At 54.9% G+C, this 27,629-nt stretch overlaps 1 protein-coding gene across 1 annotated transcript in view; it reads right to left on the bottom strand.

Annotated features, from left to right (window-relative positions):
• The window catches only part of FIBCD1 (fibrinogen C domain containing 1), a 45,675-nt gene extending 18,631 nt beyond the window's left edge, over window positions 1-27,044 (bottom strand). Inside the window, exons 1-4 of the mRNA XM_025187390.3 lie at window positions 26,522-27,044; window positions 12,713-13,189; window positions 7,158-7,317; window positions 2,753-2,889 (exon numbers count right to left, since the gene is read on the bottom strand). Coding sequence (XP_025043175.3) covers window positions 2,753-2,889; window positions 7,158-7,317; window positions 12,713-13,189; window positions 26,522-26,593 — 846 coding nt within the window. The 5' untranslated portion in view covers window positions 26,594-27,044. The remainder of the gene's footprint in view (window positions 1-2,752; window positions 2,890-7,157; window positions 7,318-12,712; window positions 13,190-26,521) is intronic.
• Between the last annotated feature and the right edge of the window lie 585 nt (window positions 27,045-27,629).

Here is a 27,629-nt window from a genome sequence, read left to right on the forward strand (position 1 = left end):
CTCACAGCCGGGGTGAGGAGGCCCTTGGGGAAGGCCAGGCCAGGCCAGGCTTCTCAGGCTCAGCCTGGAGACTCTGTTGTGGTGTCTCCCCTACTGGCTGCCTTCCTCACCTCGCTGCCAGGGGTGAGAGCAGCCTCGGCTGACCCTGCCTGAGGCTCCCAGCCTTCCCCTCGAGTGCCCTTTCCTACTGACTCCTGGGGCTGGCCGGCTCCGTGACACTGGCAGCTGCAAGCTGTTGGCATTAGGTGGCCTTGGTGTCACACTCCATAAAGACAATAAGACAGCGCACGGGGCGAGGAGTCTTCAGCAGTTAGGGCAGGGCCAGCTGTGCCGTGGGGTTGCCAGGAGCCTGCCTCAGCCAACTGTGCTGCCACCAAGGGGCTTATTGGCCCACACGGGCTCTGAGGGGAACCTCACCCTGTCCGAAAGCCAAGCAGGCCACCCATCCCTCGGCACCCCCATCAAACAGCCTGCCGGGGCCGGGCGGATCAAGCATTCTTGGCCCCCTTCATGTGTTCAGGTCAGGGGAGCGGGGTGTCCGCTCTGGGACATGTGCATGGCCCCCTCAACGTGATGGGGAATGTGGGGCTAGCTTAGGGTAGAGTCACTGGCCTCTTGAGGTGTCAGGAAAGGGAGGACTCAGAATGGGGGGGCTATGAGGCAAAGCCCCTCACCAAGACAGAGAAGGTGGGGCCAGCTCTGGGCACGAGGCCTGGCCCCCTCAGCATGCCAGAGAGCAGCGGGGATGCTGCAGCGGGGAGTCGAACTAGGAGTGATGAGACCACGTGAGCACTAGGGCCTGACTTTCTCCAGCCTCCTCTTCCAGAGCAGGGGAAAGAAGCCCGGGAGCGAGTCTCCCACCAATTCTTATTGGCAGGTCTCTGATCTCGACTGGTGCCAGGATGCCGCTGAGGCAGATTGGATCTGACGGGGGGAGAGCGGCGGTTCGCACTCAGCCGTCACGGGCTCTTGCAACAGGCTCTGCTGCAAATTCCTCCTGATGCTTTATGGAACTGAGGCCTCGGCTCCATCGATCGGAAGGAAAGAGGGAATCCAATCAGGATTCCTCGCTGGCTCCTGCTGTGGCTGGTGCCTAGCCTGTCCCACCTTTTTGCCTCAGGCTGTACCTCCCATTTTCTCCCCCAGCCCTGTCTGCATCTCTTCTTCCCAGGCCACTCTGCCTTCCACACCCAATCGCTGCCTCTCGCCCCCTCTTCTGCCTGTGCTCTCTCGGAACAGTGCGGAGCCTTAAAAGTAAGGGGGCTCTGGCCCCCCCTCGCTGCAAGCTGGATGCATGAACTACAGGAGTGCTCAATGGTGCTTGTTAAGCAAGAGCATCCCTTCCGTCTCTCCTCCCCTCACCCTTCCCTCTTCCACCCCTCCTGAACCTACATTGCTTTGCCAGTCGTCTCAATCCCGCCACGGGAGCGTGCTCCCTGCACCACCTGTTCCTCTGCCGGCTGGCACAGTCCCAGCCCTGCCGCTTTGGGTGGGGGGGGGAGGGTGGGCAGAGGAGAAGGGACTATTCAAGCTGCTCTATTGTGTCTCGGCAGAGCCTGCTTTGTGCCGCCCATCTGAACTTGGCAAAGAGCTTTTCCAGGTGAACTGCCAGGGCCCTGTCACAGCTGGACAGACGAGGCACAGACACGGGAAGGTATTGCGCCCGCCCGGGAATGGAGCCCAGGAGTCGTGCCCCCGTTGTCTGGTCTGGCCGTTCCATGCCCAGTCTTCTCCTGCTGCCCTTTGTCTTTATGCAGATACGGGGTGGAATAGAATGCCCAATCTGTGCAGTTCACTGCGGATGCTGCTGCCATCACTGTCCAGCTGCTTCCTTTCTTTCCTTCCCTCCCCCCAGTGCTGCCGCGCTGATTTCTCACTGCACTAGTCCCATTGGAGATCAGGACTCCACTTTACTGTCTACAGTGGAATTAAAAGCCCAGGGCTGGCCCATGCTGGCCCGCTCAGACTCGGAGAAGCTCAGGCGAAAGGGCTGTTCAATTCCAGTGGATACTGCTCTAGGACCCTCTGAGATGGGAGAGTCACGGTGCTCGGGCTGCAGCCATAGCTGGAATGTCTACACCACACCGCAAGCTGGCACGGCCCAGACATGGGTGTTCAGCTGCAGTGTTGACATACCCTGCCCTGAAGAGCCTCCAACAACAACACAGAGGCAGACTGGCAGGGAGGAAATGTGGCCCTCCTCTCGCTGACAGGGCAGCAAGGGTACAGCGGGATGACATGACTTTCCCCAGACCCAGAAGCAGTCTGGTACAGAGCCCAGGTCTCAAGAGCAGGGGGGAGCTGGGTTTGGCTGACGGAGGGCAGGAGATACCAGATGTGCCTTGATTCTTCTACTGAGCTGCTCAGCCCTACGGGGTAGGTGGAATAGAGATGCATATGGCTGGGCTGCCTACCTTCACCGAGCCCAACACTCCCCCCTGGGAGCAGAATAACAGGGCTGGTTGGTGTACAGCTGAACCTCAGCAAGCCTGATCAGCACCATCTAGCTACCTTGGGCACTGTGGCCCCCATACACTGCCAGCCCACGTCTAGCTGCAAACAGGGAATCACCTTCTCGGTTCCCCTCCGGGCACCGCCCTTGGATCTGTTCTGGGCCGTGGCTCCCGCCCCACCATGCAAGGCGGTCAAGGGCTGCCATGTGTCAGGGTCTCTGTAAGGCGGGCAGGGCCATGCCTTAACAAGTGATGTTCCCCATGTCAGCGCGACTCCGCAACGCAGGCAACTGACTTACCGTCCACCCCCCTCCGTCCGTCGTCATGTCGCAATAGACCTGGAAGCCCGAGGGGTAATGAGTGGGGAAGATGGAGTAAACACCGTCCTCTTGTTGTCCGCTCGCGTAGATGTCAAAGCAGTCCCGGGGCCGCGAGCCTGCAGCGTCGCACGGGAGGGAAGGGAGAGCAACGCAGGGCTAATTAATTGTTTAAATTAGAGCCTCCCCGTTTGTTTCTTGCTCTCACCCCCGCTGCCTGATATAATTGACTGCTCCCACTCAACCTCCTCTCCTCTCATTCTCTTTCCTCTGAGGCTCGGGGCAAGCAGCGTCCTAGCTGAGGTCTCAGTGGCTTCCAGAGGACTGTTTGCGGCACTAATAAGGCACCGAGAGGGAGCCTGCTGGCCTCCTTGCTTGAAAGCTTTCGCCAACACCCCACATGCACTCACCCCTCTCCCAGCACCACGCAACCAGGGCCTTCTGCCAGGCAGATGTGTGCAATGAAAAGGGCTGCTTGCTCCCATGGTTAGTGAGGGTGTATGTATTGCACTGGCAAGTGGGGCCTGCGGGGAGTACAGTGTAGCTAGAGAGGGATGTATGCTCTGTGCGTGTGTGTGTAGCGCACACAGTACTGGTGTGTTTTGTTGGCACAGACGCAATTACAATCTGTATACAATTAAATTTAAAATTTAAATGTGAAACATTTTGATAAACTCAAATTGAATTTTTTGGGGGAAGTGGGAGGCGGAATTTACCTTCGAGGAGTTCAAAATTTTGCCTGATTCAGAACAAAGCCAAAGTTCAAATTCTCAAAATCCTTCCTGCAACAGACCTGTATCATACAGGTCAACCAAGCGGCAGAACAAACCCTACGAAGGTTGCAATAATCAAGTGCTACAGCGTTAGGAAACACCAGAATTAAAGCTGCCTGGGTGTCCTTAATTTTTGTCCCCCTTGTGCATACGCAGAATGGTGTGGTCTTTAATTATATGAGCCCATATTTTTTCCACAGGACCTCTCTGCCTCATTACGTGTGCAGAATGGATGGCACTCCCTTAATGAGAAGTTATTCAATATTTCTTCATGTTCTTCAGCGTCTGGCCTGGGCCTAATTTATCACACACTATTCACCCTGATGTGAAGACAAAATATATTTCCTTGTGGGCTTTTCTGTGGTGCTCATCACCATGGTATCCAGGTGCTTCACAAGTATTTGCTGGCTTTCACATCATCTCTCTGAGGGAAGCAGTGGCATTATGCCCATTTTACAGATGGGGCACTGAGGCACAAGAGCGTGCACTGATTTTGGGAGCCCAGTGTCAGCCATTGCATGGGTAACCCTAATGGTGGGCTTTCCTAATGTCTGAATGCTTGATACTGCAGCCTTAATATTGGTCATTTAATTAAGTACATTGGGTGTAATTTCCTAGGTGGTAGTTTATTTTTAATTAAAGCAAACTTGAAAGTCAAATTCCATCTTGTGGCATCATACTGACACTAATATGTTTCCTCAGCAGAGTTAAAATCTTTAATGGTAGTAAAAGATAGCAGTAGTAGACTGTTACCTTCTATGTGGACCTACAGTAGAGCAGCAATTGCAGGGAGAATTTATTATGGAGCATGCTCAGTGTGGACAGATGCTTTGGAGAATTTAGCTGCTGCATTCTAAGGCGTTTGGACAAAACAGGTGTAAACTTATGTTTCAGAAGATTATAACCTGGATACATTTGGCAGCTTTTTAGGGAACCAGCAAAAGGCACATCCCTGACCCAAAGGTCTAAAACCCCTGCCAGATTTCATGTTGCTGCTCCAAAGCATGAGGATGCCAGAACTGTTCAAAGAAAAGCGCAAGAGGATCTCTTTTAACACAGGCAAAACAGTGCGCATTTCATTGAGATTCCTCAAAAACGTTGGTCAACATCAGTTGACTTTTTCAGAACAATACAGCCTGAGGCCGAGGTCTGGTGTGGAAAATTCTGGCCCCAAGAGTTAAAGTTTGGCAAAGTTGTAAGCAACTGAAAACCGGATCTCGTCGGGGAAGCACCAAGCAACCTTAATAACAAACCATGCCTCCAGTACAGGTGCACGGATGATGGGTTTGGGGCACGTCCCAGCCATGATACACGCCACATCTCAGTGCCCTCATAAAGGGAAGTGGCCTTGGCCTTTACAGCAGGACAGAAGGGATCCAGGAATAACCCCACTGCAGGCAGCAGACATTTCGGTCCCTCTGGTGCTCGATTTGCTACAGGTGATTATACCATCAGCAAAGGGACAAGTGCCTCGCAGCAAGAGGGGGTGGAGTGGGGGGAGAAGCCGTCTTCCACTCCCTTAGGAGGTTGGGTAATTTCTGGACAACTATATGACTGTTTGTGGAGCTGGCCAAGATGCCTGGGGGTATGTCTACACTACCCTCCTAGTTCGAACTAGGAGGGTAATGTATGCATACCGCACTTGCTAATGAAGCCCGGGATTTGAATTTCCCGGGCTTCATTAGCATAAGCGGGGAGCCGCCATTTTTAAATCCCCGCTGCTTCGAACCCCGTGTAGCGCGGCTACACGGGGCTCGAACTAGGTAGTTCGGACTAGGGTGCCTATTCCGAACTACCGGTACTCCTCGTTTCACGAGGAGTACCGGTAGTTCGGAATAGGGACCCTAGTCCGAACTACCTAGTTCGAGCCCCGTGTAGCCGCGCTACACGGGGTTCGAAGCAGCGGGGATTTAAAAATGGCGGCTCCCCGCTTATGCTAATGAAGCCCGGGAAATTCAAATCCCGGGCTTCATTAGCAAGTGCGGTATGCATACATTACCCTCCTAGTTCGAACTAGGAGGGTAGTGTAGACATACCCAGGGGGATTTGAAGTCACAGCCTTGGTTTTGCCATCTCTGAGGAGGAACGCTTCTGAGAACCCTTGATGCCCCTGATGATCTGGGGCCAGCGTGACCCATATTTCTCTAAAGCAGAGGTAGGGAACCTCAGGCCCAGGAGCTGGATGCTGCTCCTGGCTTGCCTGGATCCCACCCCCGAAGCTCAGGGCCCTTTCCCCCATTAGTTGGGGGTGGAGCACACAAAATCTAGACTGAGCCCCCCTAGGCTCTGGTGTACAAGGGGAATGTGGCGAGTGTCTTTCTCCTCAGTCAGGGGCCACCTCAGTGAGGGTTTGTTTGGGGGGGTTTGTTCTTTCTTGTGTGCAGGCCCCCAACTAATTTTGCTGTGGGTCAGCAGCCCCCGCCCCTAAAAAGATTCCCCACCTCTGCTCCAAGGGGAAAATGGGACACCGCATGGAGCTTGCCTCAGGACTGCCCCCTCCCCCGCACAGCTGCTCACCCGAGCCCTGCCCCTTTCTCCCCCTAGCTGGTGTTGCTGCTGCTCCCCCATACCCTGCTTGCCCCTTCTGTGAGGCTGAGGCTGGCATCACTGCTCTCGTGAGCCCTGCCTTTCCCGATCCAGTTGGCAACACAAAGGGCATGTCTACACTCGCCCCCTAGTTCGAACGAGGGAGGCTAACGTAGGCATTCGAAGTTGCAAAGGAAGCTGGGATTTAAATAGCCGAGGCTTTATTTGCATCTTCCTGTCCGGGCGCTTTTTTAAATCCCCTTAATCAAACGTTAACTTGAACTAAGTCCTTAGTTTGAGTTAATTGTTACACCTCATTCCGCAGGCAGTTAGTTCGGACTAAGGGGATTTAAAAATGGCGCCCGGACAGGAAGATGCAAATAAAGCCCAGGATATTTAAATCCCAGCTTCCTCTGCAACTTCGAATGCCTAGTTCAAAATAGGGGGCTAGTGTAGACATACCCAAACAGGACAAATATCCAGGCTTTTTGGCAAAAGTGGGCATGGTTTAAAAAAGCGGCTCTCCTGGCTATAATAGGACTTATGGTCAGGCAGGGCTGGGCTGGGCAGTAGGACTGTGCATGTCGCTGAATCAAACTGGGTATGAGCATCCAGGCCAGCTAGTGCAGACACAGTAAAGAACCACCCAGTGGTCTGCTGGGTGGAGCGCTCCACGTGGGAGCAGTAGGGGAGACGCACTGCCCGAGGGGCACGGGACAGGCGAGATCCAGGCCCATCCAGTTCACCAGCCTCTAGGCTCCAGAGCTGCAGTGATGGGTGGAGGCTCTGGGGTTGGATTGGTCCCTAGAAGACGGATTATGGGCTTGCTCCTTGTGCTGTGCCCCTGGGGCCTCCACTGCACAGCAGAGCAGGGTCACGGAGCCAGAGAAGCTCTCTAGGAAATGCCAGGCATTGCTGGACCACTGTGAATCTGGGTCAGTCTCTGTACTGCCCTGGCCACACTGTGGGTCCCAGCTTGCATGGTCTGGGCCTTGTTGTGAGGAAGCCCAGAGTAATGGCGCTGCTCTTCCCCCTGCCTAGGGTTATTGGACTGAAGCGCAGGAAAGGAGAGGAGGAGGCTCTCTCACCATTGGAACAGCCCCGGGGCCGGGCCCCCCGGGCTGGAGGTCTCTGCAAGTCGGCCTTGAGCCGAGGCCTGGCCAGGCCTCGATCCTTCTGCAGGGCATCTAGGACGTCGCTGACGGAGCTCACCAGCCGGGCCATGTTGGTCTGGCTCTCTGAGAGCAGCTGGGAGGGGAGAAGACAAACGATTTCAGTGAGTCACTGGTTACTGGATTTACTCCTTACCGACATTGTGGGCAGCAGCCCTGAATGCATCCCTCACAGGCCGGTGCTGAGCCTGGCTGCATAGAGCGGGCTGATCCCCCTCACATCATGCCCTTAGGCTTCTACATACAGCACCTTCTGTCTCTATGCGCTTCTCTCCAGAGCAAGCCCTTCACCGACTGTCCCCCAGAGATTCTGCCGCCAATAGGGTGCGGCCCTCTTGGGAACAGGGACACAGACCCCATTCCACTGCCAGTATGGAGAGTCCTCATCACGAATGCCAGGCTAAGAGGAGTGGGGCTACTCCTGAGTGTGGGCAGAATGACATTCACCGAGGTTCCATCTCCATCCTCTGGACTTTGGTGTCCCAGTCCAGATTATATTTCCTATACATAGTAACAGTGGCCTGGTGGCTAGTCAGGCCTTTTTCATTCTACATTCAGCTCAAACTCGCTGTGTAAGTTAGGGACACGTCATGTAGCACTGTGCCTCAGTTTTCCCAACTGTAGAATGGGGATAATGAAACTCCCCCTGACTCTGTGTTTGAACTAGGGATGTGAACGTTCAACAGTGTAAATGATTAACCAAAAACCCTGGGCTTATTGGTTAACATTCATGGGTTACATGCAGGCTCCTGGGGAGCCGACTGCCACCTCTTGTATAATCATATAACAGCTGAAAACTTCAGCCATTACACAGATACTTAATTACAAACATTTGAACATCCATAGTTTGGACCAATGTTTCTCAATCGGTGGTACAAGCACCCTTAGGGGTACTTGAGAGAAATCTGTGGGGGGTACGTCAACACAACTGAAATTTGAAGAAAACTAAATTTTTGTTTTAAGTTTTACAGCGCTTTATTATTTTTGTACTTTTTACACCCAAAAATTGAATTGCCCGCCTGGCTACGATAAAGTTGTTTAAACAAATCGGTTGCAATGGTAGGGAAAAAAATATGTTTCTGAAAACTGTAGGTACTGTTTTTTGGGGGTTTTTTTTCGAAAAGGGTACTGAGATACACTGGGGCTGTGTCTAGACTGGCCAGTTTTTCCGGAAAATCAGCCGCTTTTCTGGAAAAACTTGCCAGCTGTCTACACTGGCCGCTTGAATTTCTGCAAAAGCACTGACTTCCTACTGTAAGAAATCAGTGCTTCTTGCGGAAATACTATGCTGCTCCCGTTCGGGCAAAAGTCCTTTTTGCGCAAAACTTTTGCACAAAAGGGCCAGTGTAGACAGCTGAGATTTGTTTTGTGCAAAAAAGCCCCAATCGCGAAAATGGCGATCGGGGCTTTTTTGTGCAAAAGTGCATCTAGATTGGCACAGATGCTTTTCCGCAAAAACTGCTTTTGCAGAAAAGCGTCCGTGCCAATCTAGATGCTCTTTTCCAAAAATGCTTTTAACGGAAAACTTTTCCGTTAAAAGCATTTCTGGAAAATCATGCCAGTCTAGACGTAGCCTGGGAGAAAAAGGCTGAGAAACACTGATTTGCACAATGCTTTGAACATGACTCCTGGATGAAAAGAGCTGCAGAAAAGACAGTGATGTGCTCGCATCACATTTCAGTGCAAACTCGGTTTGAACGTGGCTGACGTTGAACTCAAACATTGCCTTAAAATGCACCTAGTGCAGAGCCGGGTTCAGGCAGAGATCTGGGAGCCAAACCCCAGCAAACTCATGGCATATCTTTAGTCGGGAGCTGGACTGGGCACCACTGATGCTATCAAACAGAATTATTCTGTCTTTACCCAGTGGGGCCTGGCCTTTGCCAAATGAGGAGGACAAATCCCAGCCGAGCCCACAGCACATCTGACAGATTAACCCTGACCTGCTGTAGCCCCTGACCTCGTATTTGCCATTTGGGGGATAAAAGGCATTTTACAGAGAGAGAGGATTCCCCATCAGTTTAAAAATATCTATGTCCTGCTGCAGCCAGATTGCAGAATGTTTGGCCTCCCCTGAAAAGACACTCAAGAGCACAAGACAGTCAGGCTCCAGCTGAGAAGCAGGGGGCAGTAGGAAGCCAGGGGACAGATCAGATGGTGGAAGAAATGCATGCACACGGTGTGACAAACTTCCAAATCGGGGCTCCAGAAACAGGGATAACTGCCCACTCCAGCATCTGGCCACCAGCTGGAAGAAACAGCCTTCCCAATAGGATGTGTGGATGCATTTCGTTTTTAGGATGCAGTGTTGGCCATTTCATTTTTAGGACGCATGGGTCATATCTTTGCATGTGCAGTTACCTACTGTCCTACTGGGAATTAATGTTGGATTTCTTTGATCTCCCATCCCATCCCGCCATGCTTGAGGGTGGAACTGTAGCCATTCATTGAAGTTAATAATTGAAGTGGAACCAGGCAACAGGAAGCACAACTGTGAAGAAGAGGTTTGGGGAAATGAAGGGCAGACATCTCTGGAAGGAGCAGTGACCGCCCCTTTGCAACTTTCAGCCATCGATCTCAAAGCCTTTTACGAGGTAAGATTCTCTTTCACAGGGGGAAACTGAGATACAAAATGGTGACTGTGCCCAAGCTCACTGTGACCCAGGGAGTCTCCTCAATGCTAGCTGTCAGAAGGCACCCTACGCCATAACTCAGATCAGGTGCGACACACTCACTGTCGCAACACACGGTTGTCATAATCTGAGTCTAAACGGCGTCGTGAGGTATCCTATGCAAACCACTAACATGCTGGTCATTGTGTGAGGTGTGGATGGGTGATGTCTAAAAAAATTACAGCTGTGTTCTGGAAACATGTCTTTGAGTGGAGTTTTACAAACGGTGCATAAAGCCCATTGTAACAGGGCAGCTGCCCTGTACTGGCCCCTTTAAGAGCCAAACCCCAGCCTGGAGCAGGCCCGGGGAGTTCAGCCCAGCTGGGCAGTGTTGGCCCATTAAGGCCCAGCTGGGGGCTATAAAAGGGAAGGGCTGCTTCAGCAAAGGCAGTGTGAGCCTGGCTGCTGAGGGAGCAGGACGCTCTCTGGAGCTAGGGCAGGGCTAGAGAGTCAGGCTGGGCCAGGGCGCTTGGACAGACAGCCAGCCAGCCAGCCAGCCAGCCAGCCTGCTAGGCCTACGGCAAGGCCTGCCGGAGAGACACCAAACCCCCGGAAGGGGGGCTCAGAGCGAGTGACTTGAGCACTGCCGGAGGGCAGTGTGGCGAAGAGAGCAGCGCGACCGGAAGATTCCAGAGGGGAAACGCCACATGAGCGGAGGCCTGTGCGGGCGGAATGGACTGATTCCGGGGACAGACGATGGACCCCTGCTACGGTGGTGAGTGACCCCCTCACACCCATCCTGTCTCAGGTGTTGTTTTGCCAGTTTTCCTACACCTGCAATATAAACTGAGCAAGGCAATACCTCCAAGGAGAAGTACGGTTACTTATAAGGCCAAAAAAAAAAAAAAAGCCATCAAGTTAAATGGGCTGAGGGAAAGTTTCATTGGCAATTTCACCTGAAAGAGCAAACGGGCCACAGGGAGGGAGCTGACATGCTCAGGAAACCTTCCTGGCTCTGACACAGAAACAATAGACTTTGGGAAACAGAAGCAAAGACAGATGGCCATTTTGGCATCCATCATCCAGAGGGCAAAGGGGGAGCAAAGCCCTTTGAGCTCAAGCGAAATGGATCCTTCTGGCCTGAAAACCAAGAGTATCTGGAACGGACACTGGGGGAGACACGTGCTTAGACAAAGATTGTAACACACCGAAAAGACGTTTTAGCCACTAGAGAGCCTCTTGTGTTTTCTTTTACTTGTAACCACATATGTGTCTTCTCGTCTTACCCGCTCTCGCGTCTCTGTTCTTTGTTCATCGACTTATTCTTGTTTTGTTAGAGAATTATCTCGGTGCTGTGCTTAAACGAAGGATGCGAGTAGCAGCATAAGCGTATTGGGTAGTCGAGAGAAGTACTCAACTACCCCCACCCCACTGCCTCTGTATGAGAGGCAGCAAGGTGGGGGGGAGGGGTGGTGTGTGAGAGACAGAGAGAGAGAGAAACAGGCTTAATAGCTGGTTCCCCCAGCACCATCTCCATGGTGCCACCTCCCCCCCGGGGTGGGGGGAATAGGGGAGGCTGCTGTGAAACAGCTTCTGCCTGGGAGAGGCTGAGGTTTGCTGCAGGCAGAGGCTGTTCCAGCAGCAGCCTGTCCGCGGCAGTCCCAGAGGGAAGCTGCCCCCCTCCTCCCATGGACAGGGGTTGCTGCTGCAAAGCAGCCCGTTCACGGTGGCCTGGGCTGATTGCAGGCGGGGGCTGCTCCGGCAGCAGCCCCTGTCCATGGCCAGCCCCAGCCACCACGAACAGCAGCTGCTGGACCCAGTGCGAGCTGGGACCAAGCAGTCCTGGCTTGTGTGGGTCCAGGACTGCTGCACCTCTGCATTTTAAATGTAGTAAGAGCTGCCGGGCTTTTACTATATATAAAATGCAGAGGCGCAGTGGTCCCAGAGCAAACCTCCCCTTGTCGACTACTCATATAGTCCATACAAATTGTATGAATTACCCGATTAGCAAAATACCCGATCCTTAACATCCTTAGTTTAAACCAGTGGTTTTCAACCCTCTCTCATTTGTGGACTCCTAAAAATTTTGTATGGTGTGTAGACCGCTTTGAAAAACCTTAACACTGCCCCCAGAGGCTACAGGCTGAAACCGTGTTAAATTTAATCCCGGTCAGCAGCAAAGCCGGGATTAAAACCCAGCTCTAGGGAGTCCCGGGCCATGAGGACAAAAAGCAGCCACCAGCTACATAACTGTGGAAAGTGGGGATGTGACGGAGAGAAGAGCAGAGGGGTCGGGTGTTTCTGGGAGCTGGCGAGGACAGACGGGGATGTGAGAGGCTGTAGCTGGAGAAATGTTACAGCCGGCTGCCCCAGGAGGATGTGAAGCCACTGTTTGTCTAGGAGGAGAGCCGTAGCGAGAGTGGAATCAGTCCTGTGGGACTGGCCCTCCGAACATAATGAGTCTTTTAATCACCCAGTTCCCTTATGCGCCTTTCTCCCTCCCTGCTTGCCCCGCGGCCTCACCAGCAGCACACAGAACTGGACCTACAACGGGGTGGGTGGCTGCTTCCTCTGCAGCTGATCTCCAGGGGGCGAGAGCGGTACCAGGGGTCACCCTCGCATTCCCCGCCTTCACCGCGTGCCCCTGGGCAGGAGGACGGTGAACCTGGAGGTTATAGGAATGGGAGCCCTGTGGGCAGCCCAGGGAGGGGTCCTGTCTCCAGCCCAGCATCTCCAGGAATGTTATTTAGGCTGGACCATCCTGCAAACCGAGCCTCCTCGCTCCCTCTCCAGCGCCCGAAGGGCTCAGCCAGCACGGGCAACGCCTGGGGACCTCAGCCAGCGACCTCCCGTGCTCACCTGTATCAGCTGCCCCTGCTCGTTCTGCAGGGCGTTGAGCTCCTGCCCCATGGCGTTGTGCCCCTTCTTCAGGCTGTCGCAGTCGGCTCTCAGCTGGGTGGCGTGGGTCAGGAGTTTGGCCACCTCATCTGCGACAGTGACCAGCAGGGCCCGCTCCTGCCCCTTGGACGACTTCACCTCAGCATCATGGTCCGTCATGGCCCGCAGCAGGGAGGACTGGAAGCCTTCCAGGCGGGTGAAGCTGCCGGCCTGGTCGGGACAGTTGGGGTCAATGAAGATGTTGATGCGGGAGCTGTCCACCTTCTCGATGGTGACCAGGGCGTGGGCCTCCTCGGGGTTGGTGCTGATGATGGGCGGAGTCTCCGTGATGGGGGTGTGATAGTGGTTCATGAAGAGGATGGCGCCGGTGACAGTAACAGCCAGGACGACAGCCACAGACAGAAGGACGGTGCACAAAATGTAGCCGCAGCTCATTCTCTGGGGACACAGAGAGCGTCAGTGGAGCTCTTGGCCCCAGTGGCAGAGAGACGGTTTTAAGCTTCATGCATAGCAGAGACCCACGCCTGATCGCAGGCACCCTTCCCTCTTCCCACCCCATCCCATTGCATCCCCATCAAGCTACTTCCTTGCCCTCCTGGGTCTAATGAGATCTCTAATCGACCCTGCCCTGCCATCTCCCAGGGTAACGCCTCTTCGCTTGAGTCTGAGAACCAACCTACAGCCCTTGAGCTGCAGCCTGAGTCTTCGTGGCCTAGAGTTCGCTGGGCCTGCAGTGGGACGCTAGCGGTCAGCCACGGAGGAGGAGTGCCCGTGGCGAATTCTCTCTCCAGGTCTACGCATAGCAGCAGGCACAACGGATTCCATGCTGCAGCTAAAGGAGCCACAACGTGGATGCAAGTGGAGTTTGAGCCTTTCTTAAGTGCTCTCGACGTACTAACATAGCCCAAGGGACCCGGGGAGAGAAATGTCATTCTAAACAGCTGCTTCTGCCCTACCAGCTCCAGTTAGCAACCCAAGTACAGGAAGCAACCCTTCATGGGCACAGTTCTCCTGGCTCTCCAGATATTACCCTCTGGGAAGGAGCCATGCACCTCTGTTTTGGATTCCCACTCGTACACCGTCAGATTCCCATCAGCCAGCCCGCCCTGCCAGCTCTGCATCTCGGCACTGGCCAGCACCAGGTGCCCCTCTTATCTCGAACGGAGGGCACGATCCTCATTGAGCTCAGCCCCCCACTGGCCCCGGGCACGAGGGACTGGCAGCAGGACTCTACACGAATGTCCTTTGGCTGAGAGATGGGACTGATGCCCTCTGGGTTTGGGGGAAGTTGGACTCTGGGTTGAGACCAGAGGCTTGTGCCCATCTCTGGTGAGTGCTAAATGACTCCCTTTGGGCAGGGCTGCCTTTTCCTCCACTCCCTCTTTTGATGGCCTCTGATGAGCTTTGTCCTGCCTCTGACTTATGCCTGGGATCCTTACGCAGGTGGCAAGGCTGGGAAATGTCTCTTTGAAGCTGACCCCTAACCAGGCAGCAAAGGAAGGTGGCGAGCCTAGCCTGGCCCTAGCTAAGAGGTTAGCTGGGGGCGAGGTGATGTATATTGATGCCTTGTGCAGGACAGACTCTCACCTGCTTGTGTGTCCGGCAGCACTGCCCGCCCGAGGCAGGAGGCCTATCATGAGCCTATGGGACCTCCGAGCATGGAAGAGCTAAGTGAGTGTACAGCTCAATCCGGCGGGAGCTGGGAGATCTACAATGAGCGTGATGGCCAGTGTTTGCTGCAAATTTAGTCAACAAGCTCCACGCACATGTGCCTAAAGAGTTTGTGCAATTCAGTTCTCCAGACAAGAGCAGCAGCTGCTACGTGGCTAGCGCTGGGGGAGAGGGCACTGCGGCCGGGCCAAAGGGGCGGGGGTGGTTCGAATCCAGTCATACGACACCCAGCACTGTGGCATCTGTACCCCTTAGTGGATGGACTGGGGGAGGGGTGCAAAGGCAACTTACGGTCCTGGGCTGAGTGGATACACCGGTCACTGGAAGCTAGTGGTGTGAGTAATGAAAAGGGAGACACCCACCTCATCCAGTGGAGGCCAGTGAACCAGAAACAGGGGGAAGGAAAATGAGCATGTAAAGATGGATTCAGGCAAGAGTCATAATGCACCTGGCCTGGACCAGAGTTGGCCCGGCCTGCCCTCTGGAGCTTCCAGCCCTCATTTGCAAAAGCCAAAGCCAAGGTGGACATGGGGCATGCTGAAGTGAACGTAGCAGGGATCAAGCTTTGAGCGGGAGGGACGATGTGTGTTCTCTCCTCAGACTGCTCCGTGTTTGCTCCAGAATGGCTCCAAATGCTGAACAGAGAGATGCTCAGCACGAGGCTTCAGGGTCAACACTCCATTTAGAGGAAGAGATCGTTCCCCCTTTCTTCTGGGCCAAATGCTCCGTTTCCCCACCTGGAGCAACGCCTGCATCACTGCACCTTGCACCAGGAGGCTAAGATGGCTGAAGACTGTTCAGGAATTTTCCCATGTGCCTTTTGCCCCCTGGCAACTTGTTCAGCCTATGGGCAAAGAACTGCCCCCTCCCAACAAACATCTGTCTCTTCCTGAGCTGTCTCTTCCCCTCTGTCAGTGTAATGCTGACAGCTGGAACTGAACCTAGGACCGCTGAAGCTTAGTGCATGAGCCTCTACAGCAGGGGTGGGGAACTTTTTTGTGGTTGAGGGCTGCTGACCCACAGAAGAAAAAAATCAGGCAGGGACTGCACACAAGTGAGAAGCCAAAAAAAAAAAAAACACCAGGAAAAAAAAAAAAAACAACCCCAAAAATCCCAAACCAAACCCTCACTGACGTGGCCCCTGACTGAGGAGAAAGATGCTCCCCACATTCCCCTCGCACTCCAGAGCCTAGTGAGGCCCAGGTTAGTAGATTGTGTGTGCTCCAGTCTCTCTGTAGGTGCAGGATTCCTGCCCTGGACCGGCTGGCTCCAGCATTAGGAAGGCAGAATAAGGGACCTGCTGAAGACACTGTGTTGGGATGGGTTCTGGCATGGCCTAGGGGCACAGGCACTCACCTGGGGAGCTCAGGGTCATGGGCTCAATTCCTGCCCACTCCAGCAATAGATCCTCAAGGGCCAGATCCAGGCAAGCAAGGGGGCCTGAGGTCCCCCCACCCCTGCTCTACAGTTTGAGCTAAACACCAGCTAGCTCTGAGCTCAGGCTGTAGAGAAAGCCCCCCCCACTGACTGAGGGAAAGAATGAGTTAAGTGCCACTACATGGGACAAGCCTCAGAGGGGTAGCAGTGTTAGTCTGTAACTTTAAAGCAATAAGTAGTCCTGGGGCACCTTGGAGATTAGCAAATATCTATCTATAGTCTCAAGCAAAACCCACTTCCTCAGATGTGTAGAGTGGGGGAGTGCACCACAGCCAGCAGGTGTGTGGGTTATATAAGTTCTATGCATTATACCTGTTGGATTCACAGAGAGACTTTTGGTCCTGGCAAACTGCCCCTTCAAGACAGCAGGGAGGTTTTATCTCTCACCAGGCCCAAAGACCTGATCCCCATTAGCTCCAGCTCCCTTCTGCCCTACCGTCAGCTGGCTGACACCTTGCAACTGCATTAGCTCCCCATTTTCCTGCTGGCTGCCTCCCCCTTCCATTACACCTGCAAGACTAAGGCTATAATTTTCCTCTGACCCCAGCTGCAGCTGTCACAAGGAATTGAGGGCTGGGAAAGTGTTGCATATTCAAAGAGACAAAAGCGACTTTCTCTAAGAACGAGACAAAAATTGCTGCATCTGCAAAGATTTTCCGGGCCCTGTCCCCTCCTGCACGTCTATCTGGAATGACACCTTCTTTCAACCACAGTCCCACAGCCATTAGCTTTAAGGTGACTCAAGCTGTGGGCTGCATGGGTACATAGAAGACAGAGCGGAGGCCCTCCCAGTACCCCCAGCCAAAAATAACTCCTTTCCTATCAGAGACACGCAACAGAATTCAGGATGGATTTATGCGCCCAGAGGGGAGCAAAGCAGCAGACATGAAACACACCAGCACTTGGCTGTGTGGGAAGCCAGTCTGCAGGGACCACCTTAAAGAGGCAGCCAGGCGCTTGTCACAGACTCCAGCTTTCTGTGCATTAAAAAGAAATGTGTCAAAGACAGTAAGGCAGGCTCTCCGTGAGCAAATAGTTCACCACGTTTGTTCTGTGTGTGTAACACATTAATCCAGACCTGCACACGGGTCTGTTGGTTAAGGAGGACAGTTTCAGGTTCAGTTGACAAACTGAGGCATATTTTGGATTATGTGAGATTTGGGTGCACTGGGAGAGGGATTTGGGATCATTTTCCATTGCTTAGAGTTGGAGGAGCACGGGATCTGACCCATTATATCTAAAACTGTGGTCACCAACCAGGAGCTTGGGATCTACTGGTAGATCTTGGAGCCTCTGACAGGTGATCCTAACAGGTTTGGCCAGGAGGCTATCAAGGGTCAGCTCTTCAACTGCTCCTCCCCCCACTGCTGCACATCTCTTGCCCTTTGCCTTAGAGCTCGCTCTGCCTCAGTGCCTCCCACTTGCCAAGCAGAGTAGGGAAGGGAGAGGAGGGGGCGCTGATGCCAGGGTGCCCCCTCTCACACCCTGTATTCTGTCTCCACAGAACAGCAGCGGGGGGGGAACAGGGCTTGGGATGGAGGGAGTTTGCTGGCTGCTTTTGAGAGTAGTGCAGGGCTAGGACAGAGGTAAACCTGCCTTAGCCCCACTGCACCACCACCCAGGAGCCATCTGAGGCAAGCAGTGCCCAGCTAGAGCCAGCTCTGAACCCCTGCCCTAGTCATAAACCCCATCCTGCACCCCAAACTCCTGTCTAGCCCTGAGCCCCCTGGACCCAGACTCCCTTACACAGCCTGTACCCTGAACTCCCTCCTCCAGGCTCTGCTCAGAGCCCCTCTCACACTCCAAATCCCTTAGCTCAAGACCACAGCCTGTGCCCCAACCTCCTGCCCTGTCTGGGGAAAGGGAGGGAAGACAGGGGAGGGAGGGATGATGGAGTGCGCAGGGGCAGGGCCTCAGAGAAGGGGCACAAAGGAGGTGGGGTAAGTGTATTTGGATTAAAGTAGATCCTGGATTGTATTTAAATTCAAAAAGTGATCTTGGGCTTGAAAAGGTTGGGGACCACTGGTCTAGAACAGTGGTCCCCAACCTTTTGAGGTTGTCGGGCGCCAGGGGGCGTGGCCGTTCGCCCGCCGGGCACCAGGGGGTGGGGACACTTGCGCGCCCGGGGGCACCCCCCCATAGCCGCATGCCCGGGGGCGGGCCCCCCCATAGCCGCGCGCCCGGGGCCGCTGCTCCGCCCCCCTTCCCCCACAAGCGCCGCGTGCCCGGGGCCGGGGCCGGCGCTTCCCCCTTTCCCCCCCGCAAGCGCCGCGCCATGTGCCCGGGGCCAGGCCAGCCCCGAGCACCTGGTGGGTGCATGCAAATGCCCCCGTGGGCGCCATGGCGCCCGCAGGCACCGTGTTGGGGACCACGGGTCTAGAAGATAGCTCTTTAGAAACAGGGTACCACAGAGAAATGGAAGTCCAAGATGGAAAGTACAGAATCCAGATTATAAACCCTTCCCCAGTGTTTGACGATCGAATCCAGGGTTTTAGTTCACCCTCTCCTGAAATCACTACCCGAGACCTCCAAAGAGCTCAACAAGATCCAAGGGAGGAAGGGCAGGCCTGATATTTCCAATGTAAAAGCCACAGAGAGTGACTTGGAGGCCATCTCTACTTGCAAGGTGGAATTTTACATTCATCCCTCCGTAGAACCTCATTTAAGCACTCAGTGCTCCTAGCCAAGAAACACTGGCCAAATGCATGAGCAAGGACTGGCACACTAGAACGGACTCAGTTATCACCGTTCCGTCTGGACTGACAACCACCTCTTGCAGACGGGCAAGGCAGAGGCCTCATGAACAAGTGCCCGTCCCAAGGCCTGCTCAGAGCAGCAGTGGGCTGTGTGAGTGGTGCGGGTGGGGAACGGGAGATGCGCTGCTTCATCCGCTCCCCTTGTCTAGCTCTCTCCTTGAAGGAACCGAGTGTTGCTTTGACTGACAGTTCACATTCTGGGAACGAAAGAGGCTGCGAGAAGAAAGCCGCTCTCGCCGCTCCGGGACTGAGCGCTGCGGAAAGAAGCTGTTTCACCAAAGGGGAAAACAGACGAGGTTTTGATACAAGTGCTGTGTCTCATCCCCCTGGCTTCCCGGGAACACAAAAGCAAGAAGGCGAAACAAGGCAAATCCCTGGTAGGTTTTGATCTGGCGGGCTAGCAGACAGCATGAATGTCACCGGGGGAGCTGCCTGCGAGGGACCCGCCTGGGACACATTGACATCATGGGGGCTATAAAAGAGTCTTTCTGGCATGCCAGGGACTGGGAGACGAGGGGGTACATGCGATTCCATGCCTCCTCCTATCTGCCAGTGCGTTCACATTATCCTCACCAGGCCCTAATTCACTCCACGCTCCTCTCAGCTATTAACCAAGTTGGCAATGGCAGAGTGACTGGCCCATACACCTGGGGTGCCGATAAAGCAAACCCTGAGTACTAACAAGCCTAGTTCGCCCTTGGGCAAACACGAGAACTCCTGCACTGGCAAACCAATGGACTGCTTTGTCCAGCACTATTCTTATTTCCAGCCTGCTCTGGGGACACCCTGAAGCCACACACCAGCTCCCCAGCCCGGTGTGGAAGGGAGTGGTCGAGGGGAGGGGAAGAAGAGATCCCCCTTCACAGATGAGGACTTGCTCATCTGAAGACCACAGAAAGGCCAGATCTGAGTTCAAGACAGTTTTCAAAGTCCAACAGAATGTGTCTCACGTGGGCACTGTTCCCTAGCAACGTGATCTTAGATTCAGGGGAATAAAATCCACCAAGACAACATCAAGAAATCTCTTAAACTGGGAAATTTTATATAGGTCAACCAAACCCAATGTGCACTGCTCCCCCTGCTGGCCGGGCAGCAGGCTTGTGCTTCAACCTGCGCGCCAACACAGATCAGCCTCTGCAACAGGCAATACACGGGCCATGAATGTCTCCCGTGAGCACGGCATCCCTCCCGCCCCTTCCATGTCCCCATCCTTCCGTGTCACTGAGCTGTTGGCACATCCCATGGAACCGAGCAGTGGCCAGTTCCAAGGATGCGGTCAGGCACCTGGTCTGCCAGGCAAATCCAAGGGGTTACAGTCTTCATTTAAATAGTTGCTAGTAAGCTGTGCAGCTTCTTCCTGCGAGGGCCCCATGAGAGCTGCCAAGATAACAGCTTTGTTCGAGCACAAATACAAATGACTGACACAGCACACCCTGAAATATCGACAGCAATACTGAGCAGCCGTCGCTGCTGTTCCTTTGACACTGCCAAAGGAGGCTGAAGGAGGAAAGAAGACCTCACTCTGCAAACAGGCAACCTGGGATCCATCTTCCCTGGGTTTGTCTCCTTGTCTACATCCACATCTCCCAAGCCACCCACCTCCCACACCACTTCTCCCAAGACATTTGTCTCCCTTTCTCTGCATCAGTAACCCTCAGGCCCTTCTCTTCAACCCCAGACCTGTGCCGTCTTATCTTATTTAGACTGAAGCTGGCATCTGCCAAGCAGCCTAAGGGATTTAGAGGTCAAATTCCCATTACGTTGTAATGGGGACTGAGTGTCCAAATCCCTCAGGCTGAGGTTTTCAGAGCTGCCCAAGTTCTTCATGGCAGGGAGTGAGTCTTAGCTCTTATGAACAGAATTTCACTTTCACAAAATGTTCTGTGAACCCCCCTTACTCTAAAGCTGTAGGAGCTGGCCACGGGCTGAGACAAAATACCAGACTAGCAACAGTGCAGGTCTGTCCTGATAGAACAATTCCTTGTGTCAAAGAAAGACAAAAAGCAGCAAAATTCCAAGTCACTGTGACACGTACAAGCAAGTTCTCTCTCTCCTCTGCTACGGCTGCTGCTCCCATGAACTGCACGAGCAAAGAAAGTCAAGTACATTTCAAACTTTTTTGAAATGGAGAAGGGGGGAAAAAAACCAGTCACCATTTGCCCACTGGAGGAACTAGTGGAGAGGCTGGCTTTTGAGCTAATGACCAGAGCACTAGAAGTTACGGTAAGGGGCTGGCCAGCATACAACCCCTCAAACTGCTCAAAAAAGCTGGTCGCCACAGCAGTTGTGCATATGATCCTCTGCATTCTCTCAAGCTCTGCCTTGTAAGCTGCTGTGGGTGAATACACAGAGACGACAGCGCAGGCATTCACCAGGGCAGTAAAGGGGACAGCCCAAGAGCTCAGCTGGCAGATGCACCCAGGAGACACCGGGTGTGACATAGGACTGCCTTTGAAGAGCAGGGGGTTTCCCTGCCTCCCCTCCCCCCCCCGGCTCTTTTTGTGTCTGACACCGACCCTCGGGTCAGAGATGATTCTGAAGAGACCAGCTAAAAGGGCCACATGGTGCCATGGAGCCTAGATTAGCCAAATAATGTGACTGCCAGGGCCTGATCCCAGGACCTCACTACAGAGTCTGTCTCTGCAAAGGACTGTGCTCCAGCAATTCAGTGAAGGCTTGTGCAGCCTATATCTATTGCCTAAGCCCACCACCACCACACACACCCTGCCGATCAGCTGTGCAACACGTCTGCTTGCGCGGAGAGTGTCAGGGGCTCAGACACCAGACCGTTAATCAGATCACAGCTTGCCGAGACACATTCCCAGCTGCAGGATGAAAAATGCACTTGGGACCTATGGCTGGGGAGCACCCAGAGTCCTCCAGGCAGCCCTGTGAAACAGCCCAGCCCCCTGCCCCCTCAGCTGGTGGGCCATGTGAGCTGGCCAGCATGTGCCAGAAGCGGGTAGCAGTGCCTCACGGCGTGCATGCTCGTACTCACACGTGCACACATTCCAGAGCTGCCTGGCTGGAGGAGGAAGCCAGAGGCGCTTGCTGGCTGGGGAGCTGCAGCTGCTCTTCTCTGGCCTCGTCAGCAGGTGTATCTGCGCCCTCTGGGAGCGACAATGGAGAGCCGCTGGAACCAGGCGGAGAGCAAAGAAGATGCTCAGAAGTGTCCTTAGAAGACAGGTCCTCTAGTGGGGGCCAGCAATGCCAGCATGGGGGGGGAGGGCTGTCCTTCCTCTTTAATTTATCAGTCACCAGGGCGATGGGACAGACCCCATCAATCTGGTCCTTACCACGCGCACACACGGATCACACCAGCATCACACAGCATGAACCCCTGTTCCATCCTCAGCCAAATGCACTGAGTTCTGCCTTGGGCAACTGCTCACCTGCCTAATGCTCACTCATTCCCCTTCCCATTACACCCTCCCTCCTCTCACCCACACTCCTGCACCTTGTCCCAGGCAGCCCTTCCTGCTCCTGTATAGACATAGCTTCATAGTCCTGTGCCACATCTCCCCTTCATGCCACAACAAAGCAGTGCTCAGGGCCAGAGCAATCGTCCAGCCTCCACCTATTACAGCTGCTAGCACTGTGTGTGTGTGTGTGGCTAGAACCAGCCACTCTCCACTGTCCCCATAACTTCATTCTGGGCATGGGGCTATCCTCTCTCTCCATAGCCCCACCAGATCGCTTGGAGGGCAAACAATTCAGTGCAGAGACTAGGGCTTTATTCTCTTTGAGGCAGATTCATCCTGTATTCCCGGCAGGAGTTAGTCCAGCCCCCAGCATAGCTAACTGGCACCCCTGAATAGCTAGGATACAGGTTTCTCTTGTCCAGGCCCACCCCCAAATGATGCCTGAACCTAGGACCACCACAAGCGGACTTTGCACCATGGCAGCAGGATCCCCTGCAGCAATGGGTCCTTCTCCTGCCCCTGTGTGGGTTGTTCTAGCAACCGACAAGGACTAGGGTGTATTCGGCGTTGGGCCTCATGGTGCTATATGCCATTGTGTTTGTGTTCAGCCAAACAAAGCAGCCTGGAAGGTGAATGACATGCACCACCCATGCTCAGTCCAGGGTCATCTTCCATGGCCCAGACAGCAGTGGCGGATATAGGGCAAGGCGAGCGGTGTGGCTGTCCCGGGCCCCGCGCTTCAATAGGCCCCACGCCAGCCCCGCTCGCCCTGCCCTATATCTGCCGCTGCTGCCCTCACCTGCTGGAGCTGCCTACGCCGCTGCCTTTCGCTGCAAGTCCACAAGCGGCTGTTAGCCAGTGGCATGCGCGCGGCGGCGGCTCGTTGCCATGGAGCCGAAGGGCGACACCTGGTCCTCCCTATGGCCCATCTGTGTGCCATCCTCCACATCGCCACACCCTGCCTGCCCCCCAACCCGAGTAACCACACGCTGCCTGTCCCCCCCAAATCCCAGCACCCACACACTGCCTGTCCCCCACAAATCCCAGCACTTAATGCTGCCAAGTCCTAACAGCCACATGCTGCCTCTTCCCAACACCGCCTGCTCCCCAAGCCCCAACACCCACACGCCCCCTGTCCCCCCCAAAGTCTCAACACCCACACTCCACCTGGCCCCCGCAAGTCCCAATGCTGCCTGGCTGCCGAATACCCAACGCTGCCTGGCAAATACCAGCCATGGGCAGCCAGAGAGAATCTACTGTGACCCAGGAGTGTTTTGTAGGTCTTTCAATTATATCGATTGAAAACGACCTGTGTTAAGAAATGGACTTTACTGACATAATTGAAGAATGCGCTACCAAAAGAGCTAGACAGCTATAATAGACTTAAATACAAATGAAAATTGTTAATTATTAATGCAGAATTTTGTTTAAGAATGAATTACAATATAATTAAAATAAAAATTAGCCAGCTAAATCAAGTTTCTATCAAATTTACCCAATTCACATTTAATATGAAAAATAGCCTTCAATTTGCGCATTTGATGCCTTTTTTCTATTTTGTCTCCAACGGGGGGGGGGGGGGGGGGGCGTGAAATTGTGCTGCTCTGGGCCTCACAAAACTCTCATCTGCCCCTGCCAGACAGTCTGGGCCAACAAGCAAGACCCCTGTCAGCCCCCCTCCAAACAGCTCCGCTGCTCACTTCAGGAGCTACTTCAGCTTTAGGGTTTGGTGCTTTCGACCCTCTGTGGATGTGCCCCGCAGCTGAGCTCACAAACCTTTTCTCTCCTTCCACCCCCACCACTGCTGCTTCTTTCCTTTCCCACAACCTTTGTCCCCCAAGCCTTCCCTGCAGCAGCCTTTTCCTTCTGCAAACCACCTCTCCATGGGACCTGGTTGCCTAACCAGGTTTCAAATACTCTCTTGTTTGACACTGGATTGACAACAGAGGCTTGGAGTGGTGCAGCTACATCTATTGCCCCCTCCTTGCCCCCCTCACTGCTGACAACACCTCTGAAACCCCTCCCCATCTCATCTCACAATTTCATCTTGAACCAGATCTTCATTTCAGCACCCCTCTGGGATGGGCCTATCCATGATTAATTTAGCCACTCGATCTCTTTATACTGTTCTCCTCCGTAATCCAGTATAAGCCAGAGCCTGCCTGGTCGTGCTTACACACTGTAAAGCTCTTTTGGGAGTTGGGGAGGTGCTGCATATGGCAGGAGACCTGCTCTATACAGCAGCCAGCTTGGGTTTAAATGAGTAAGATCCAAGCTCTGGCTTCCAAAGGACTCTAAGGCAGCTAAAGCCCCGTTCCTCTTGAATCTCTGTGAGAGCTGGACACGTGACTCCCTTGGGGTTCTTTAAAAAGCCCAGCTTTAATTCATACTCCCCCGATTGTTCAGTTACACCATCAATACGCTGGGTGTTGCGGTCACAGCCTGGGCAGGAAACTGGGCCAGTTCTCTGTCCCCCACATACATGCGGAGCATTCAACGTGACTTAGGGGAAACCGCATTTATTGCCATCAGGGGAAGCCCCAGACCATAACGCTTCTGCTTACTTTGCAAGGAGGGTGCTAGGGAGTGGGGAACAATGGGAGGGGAGCCTGTGCACAGAGTTTTGCCCCCTCCTGGCTGCAAGGCTGGTAGACAGCTCCCTGTGGCACTCCCGGAGCATATGCACGGTGAACTTCTGATGGGGAAGTGGAGCCCTCGGGTCTCAGCTCAGGCAGAACTGCTGCTCTGGCATCTGGGGAAATGGGGAGCTACTGCCTGGATGTTTAAATGTAGAAGGTGAAGAAGAAAAAAGCAACAGTCCCTAGGGAACCTCTTCCCCCTAGCTTCAGACAGCTCACGGTCATATCTGGGTTGACCAAGTGGCCAACGGCAGCTGGAAGAAGGCGGGGGAAGAGGTTGTGTTGGGGGTGACTGAGGACTGGGATCCCTTGGTTCATTTGGAAAGGCCAGGTACTAACTGCCACACGGCCCTGACTCCATGAGTTCCATGGTTCTTCATTGAGATTTCTCAGTCCAGTATGCTGGGAGCTGGAAACGCTGTAGGAACATCAGTCTCTTCGCACCCTCTCCATCTGAGCCGCCCCCACTCTTCCTCTTTGCGCCTTTCCCTTCCCTCTAAAGCAGGGCTGGGGAATCTAAAGCCTGGGGGCCAAATGCGGACCCCCAGCATGCCTGAATCAGGCCCCCAAGGCTTAGGGTCCCCCCCAGCATTGGAGAGGATGCGGACCTGGAGCACCCAAAAACCCACTAGGGTCCCACTAGGTTCTGGTGAGTGAGTGGGATGTGGGGAGCATCTTTCTTCTTCTCCATCAGGGGCCACATCAGTGAGGGTTTGTTTTTGGTTTATTTCCCTTCTCACTTGTGGGCTGCCCCCGACTGATTTTTCTGCGGGTCAGTGGCCCCCGACCCAAAAAAGGTTCCCCACCCCTGCTCTCAAGGATCAGTTGGAGGCTTGTTTCTTGCTGGGTTCTAGCCCTTTGCAGATGCCTAGTGTGAGAAGCAGACTCCCCTACCAGGTACAGGCAAAAGCACACATTCCTACACAGACTCAGGCCATCTTGCAGGCATGTTTAGGCCCATGCACCCTTGGATAGGGGGCAGAACATGCATTGACACATGCACCCATAGGCCACGTCCCTGACTTGAACGTGGATTTGCATGTACATGTGCACACACATGTACAGCTATGCACATTGCTCTTGCACACTGCTGCAGGGAGATGCCAGTGCCCTTCAGCACAATCTGTGCAGTGCCAAAATGCTGAATGAACCCCCTTCTCCCCAGTCACCGACCCCCAAAGCCCTCCTCACCCTCGGTTCCTCTAACTCACCAGGCAAGGTCGGGAAGTTGGTGGGAGGGTCAGAAAATTAACAGGGCCAGGTCTGACCCCAGCATAGCCTCAACCATGCAAAAACCCTCTTTCTAAAGCCAGGGTAGCCTCTGAAACGTGCAGCAGTTAGTTAAAGGGAGGAAGCTGGGACAGCCGGGCGCAGTCCCCTACTGACTCTCTAACCTCCCTTGCTTTCCTGGAGCGTGATGTGACATTCACTGTACACCAATAGCCTAAATAATTCAGCCAGGGACACCGGTTCCTGCCCGTTCCCCAGGGTGCCAGTCATGCAGCCGGCCACCCAAAACTAAGCCCGGGCAGCCCTGCAAGGAGCTGCCAGCCCAGCGCAGTCCAGCCATGGGCAGCTTTCTCCAGGCAGCACCCCAGCCAAGCCCACTGCAGCCAGCACGCCCATCCCCACTTGGCAGATGGGGGGCAAGGTAACGGGGTGTTTCTCTAGGCAGGCAAAAGGGGGGTTGGCTAAGGGTGAGTGCCCGCCCCCCAGAGCGGTAGAAAGTTTTGGGGGCGCTGTGTCTCCCCCTGCTTGGACAGATCGCTGCTGCCCCAAGAGGCGGAGGGGAGGGAACCCCCAATCCCGCCGTTCTCGCTCTTCCCCGTCTCTCCCGCTCCTTACCTGGGATTTCTCCTGCTGCCCGTCCTCAAGTTGCGACGCGCCCCCCATGTTTTTCCACCGCTCATTGACCATCTTCTGGGCCAGGGAGCGAGACGCGAACGAGGCCGGCTCGCGGGGGAACCCACATCGGCGCCGGGCCGCCTCGCCCCGGAGCTCGCTCCGCGCTGCGTCGGGCAAACTTTGCGGCGCGCTCGGGGCTGGGTCCGCGCCCGTCCAGCACCCGCCTCCCTTCCCCGGCTGCTCCCCTCGGACTCCGGCTGGCGGCGCCTCCCTCCTGCAGCTCCCTGCCGGAGCCGGGGGGCTGGCCCCGAACTTCGCCTCCCCCTCCCTCTGCTGCTTTGATCTGCCCAGGGCAGCCCCAGCCGGCACGGGCACAGCCGGGGCTAGAGAGCCGAGCGGCCGGGGGGAGGTTTGAATCTACCCCCCCCCTCCTCCTCCTCCCTGCCCTAAATCTGCTGGACTAGCCCCGCTGTACCCCGTCCCGGTGTCCTCCCTCGTCTCTCTCCCGTCCCCTTCTGCCCTGCCCCTCCCCCCGCTTGCACCCTCCCCCTCTACCCTGGCGCCTCTGCCCCCCCCCCCGTTTTTACCCTTCTGCCCTCCTCCCCCTCTCAGCCCCTCCCCCCAACTGTCACCCCTCTACCCTGGCGCCCCTACCCCTCTGCCCTGCCCCTCCCCCCGTTTTTACCCTTCTGCCCTCCTCCCCCTCTCTGCCCCTCCCCCCAACTGTCACCCCTCTACCCTGGCGCCCCTACCCCTCTGCCCTGCCCCTCCCCCCGTTTTTACCCTTCTGCCCTCCTCCCCCTCTCTACCCCCCCTACTGTCACCCCTCTACCCTGGCGCCTCTGTCCGCTTTTACCCTTCTGCCCTCCCCCCTACTGCCAACCCTCCACGCAGCCCCTCTCCTCCCTGCCCCTCGCTTCTCCCCCTGAGCAGCCCGCACCAGGGCAGGCAGCGCACGAAGTAGCCCCCTCGCTCTCCCTCCCCTTTTTCGTTGGGCAGGAGCCGCAGCGGGGAGCGGGCTCGGTCCAGTCCGGCCCGGCTCGGGTGCCGCCGGCTGGGAGGTGCCCGGGGCCGGCGAGGCAGCCGCAAAGCTCCGGCGGCTTAAGCA

This window comes from Pelodiscus sinensis, chromosome 23 (genome assembly GCF_052426305.1).
Source record: "Pelodiscus sinensis isolate ZL-2025 chromosome 23, ASM5242630v1, whole genome shotgun sequence".
NCBI classification, from domain to species: domain Eukaryota; kingdom Metazoa; phylum Chordata; order Testudines; family Trionychidae; genus Pelodiscus; species Pelodiscus sinensis.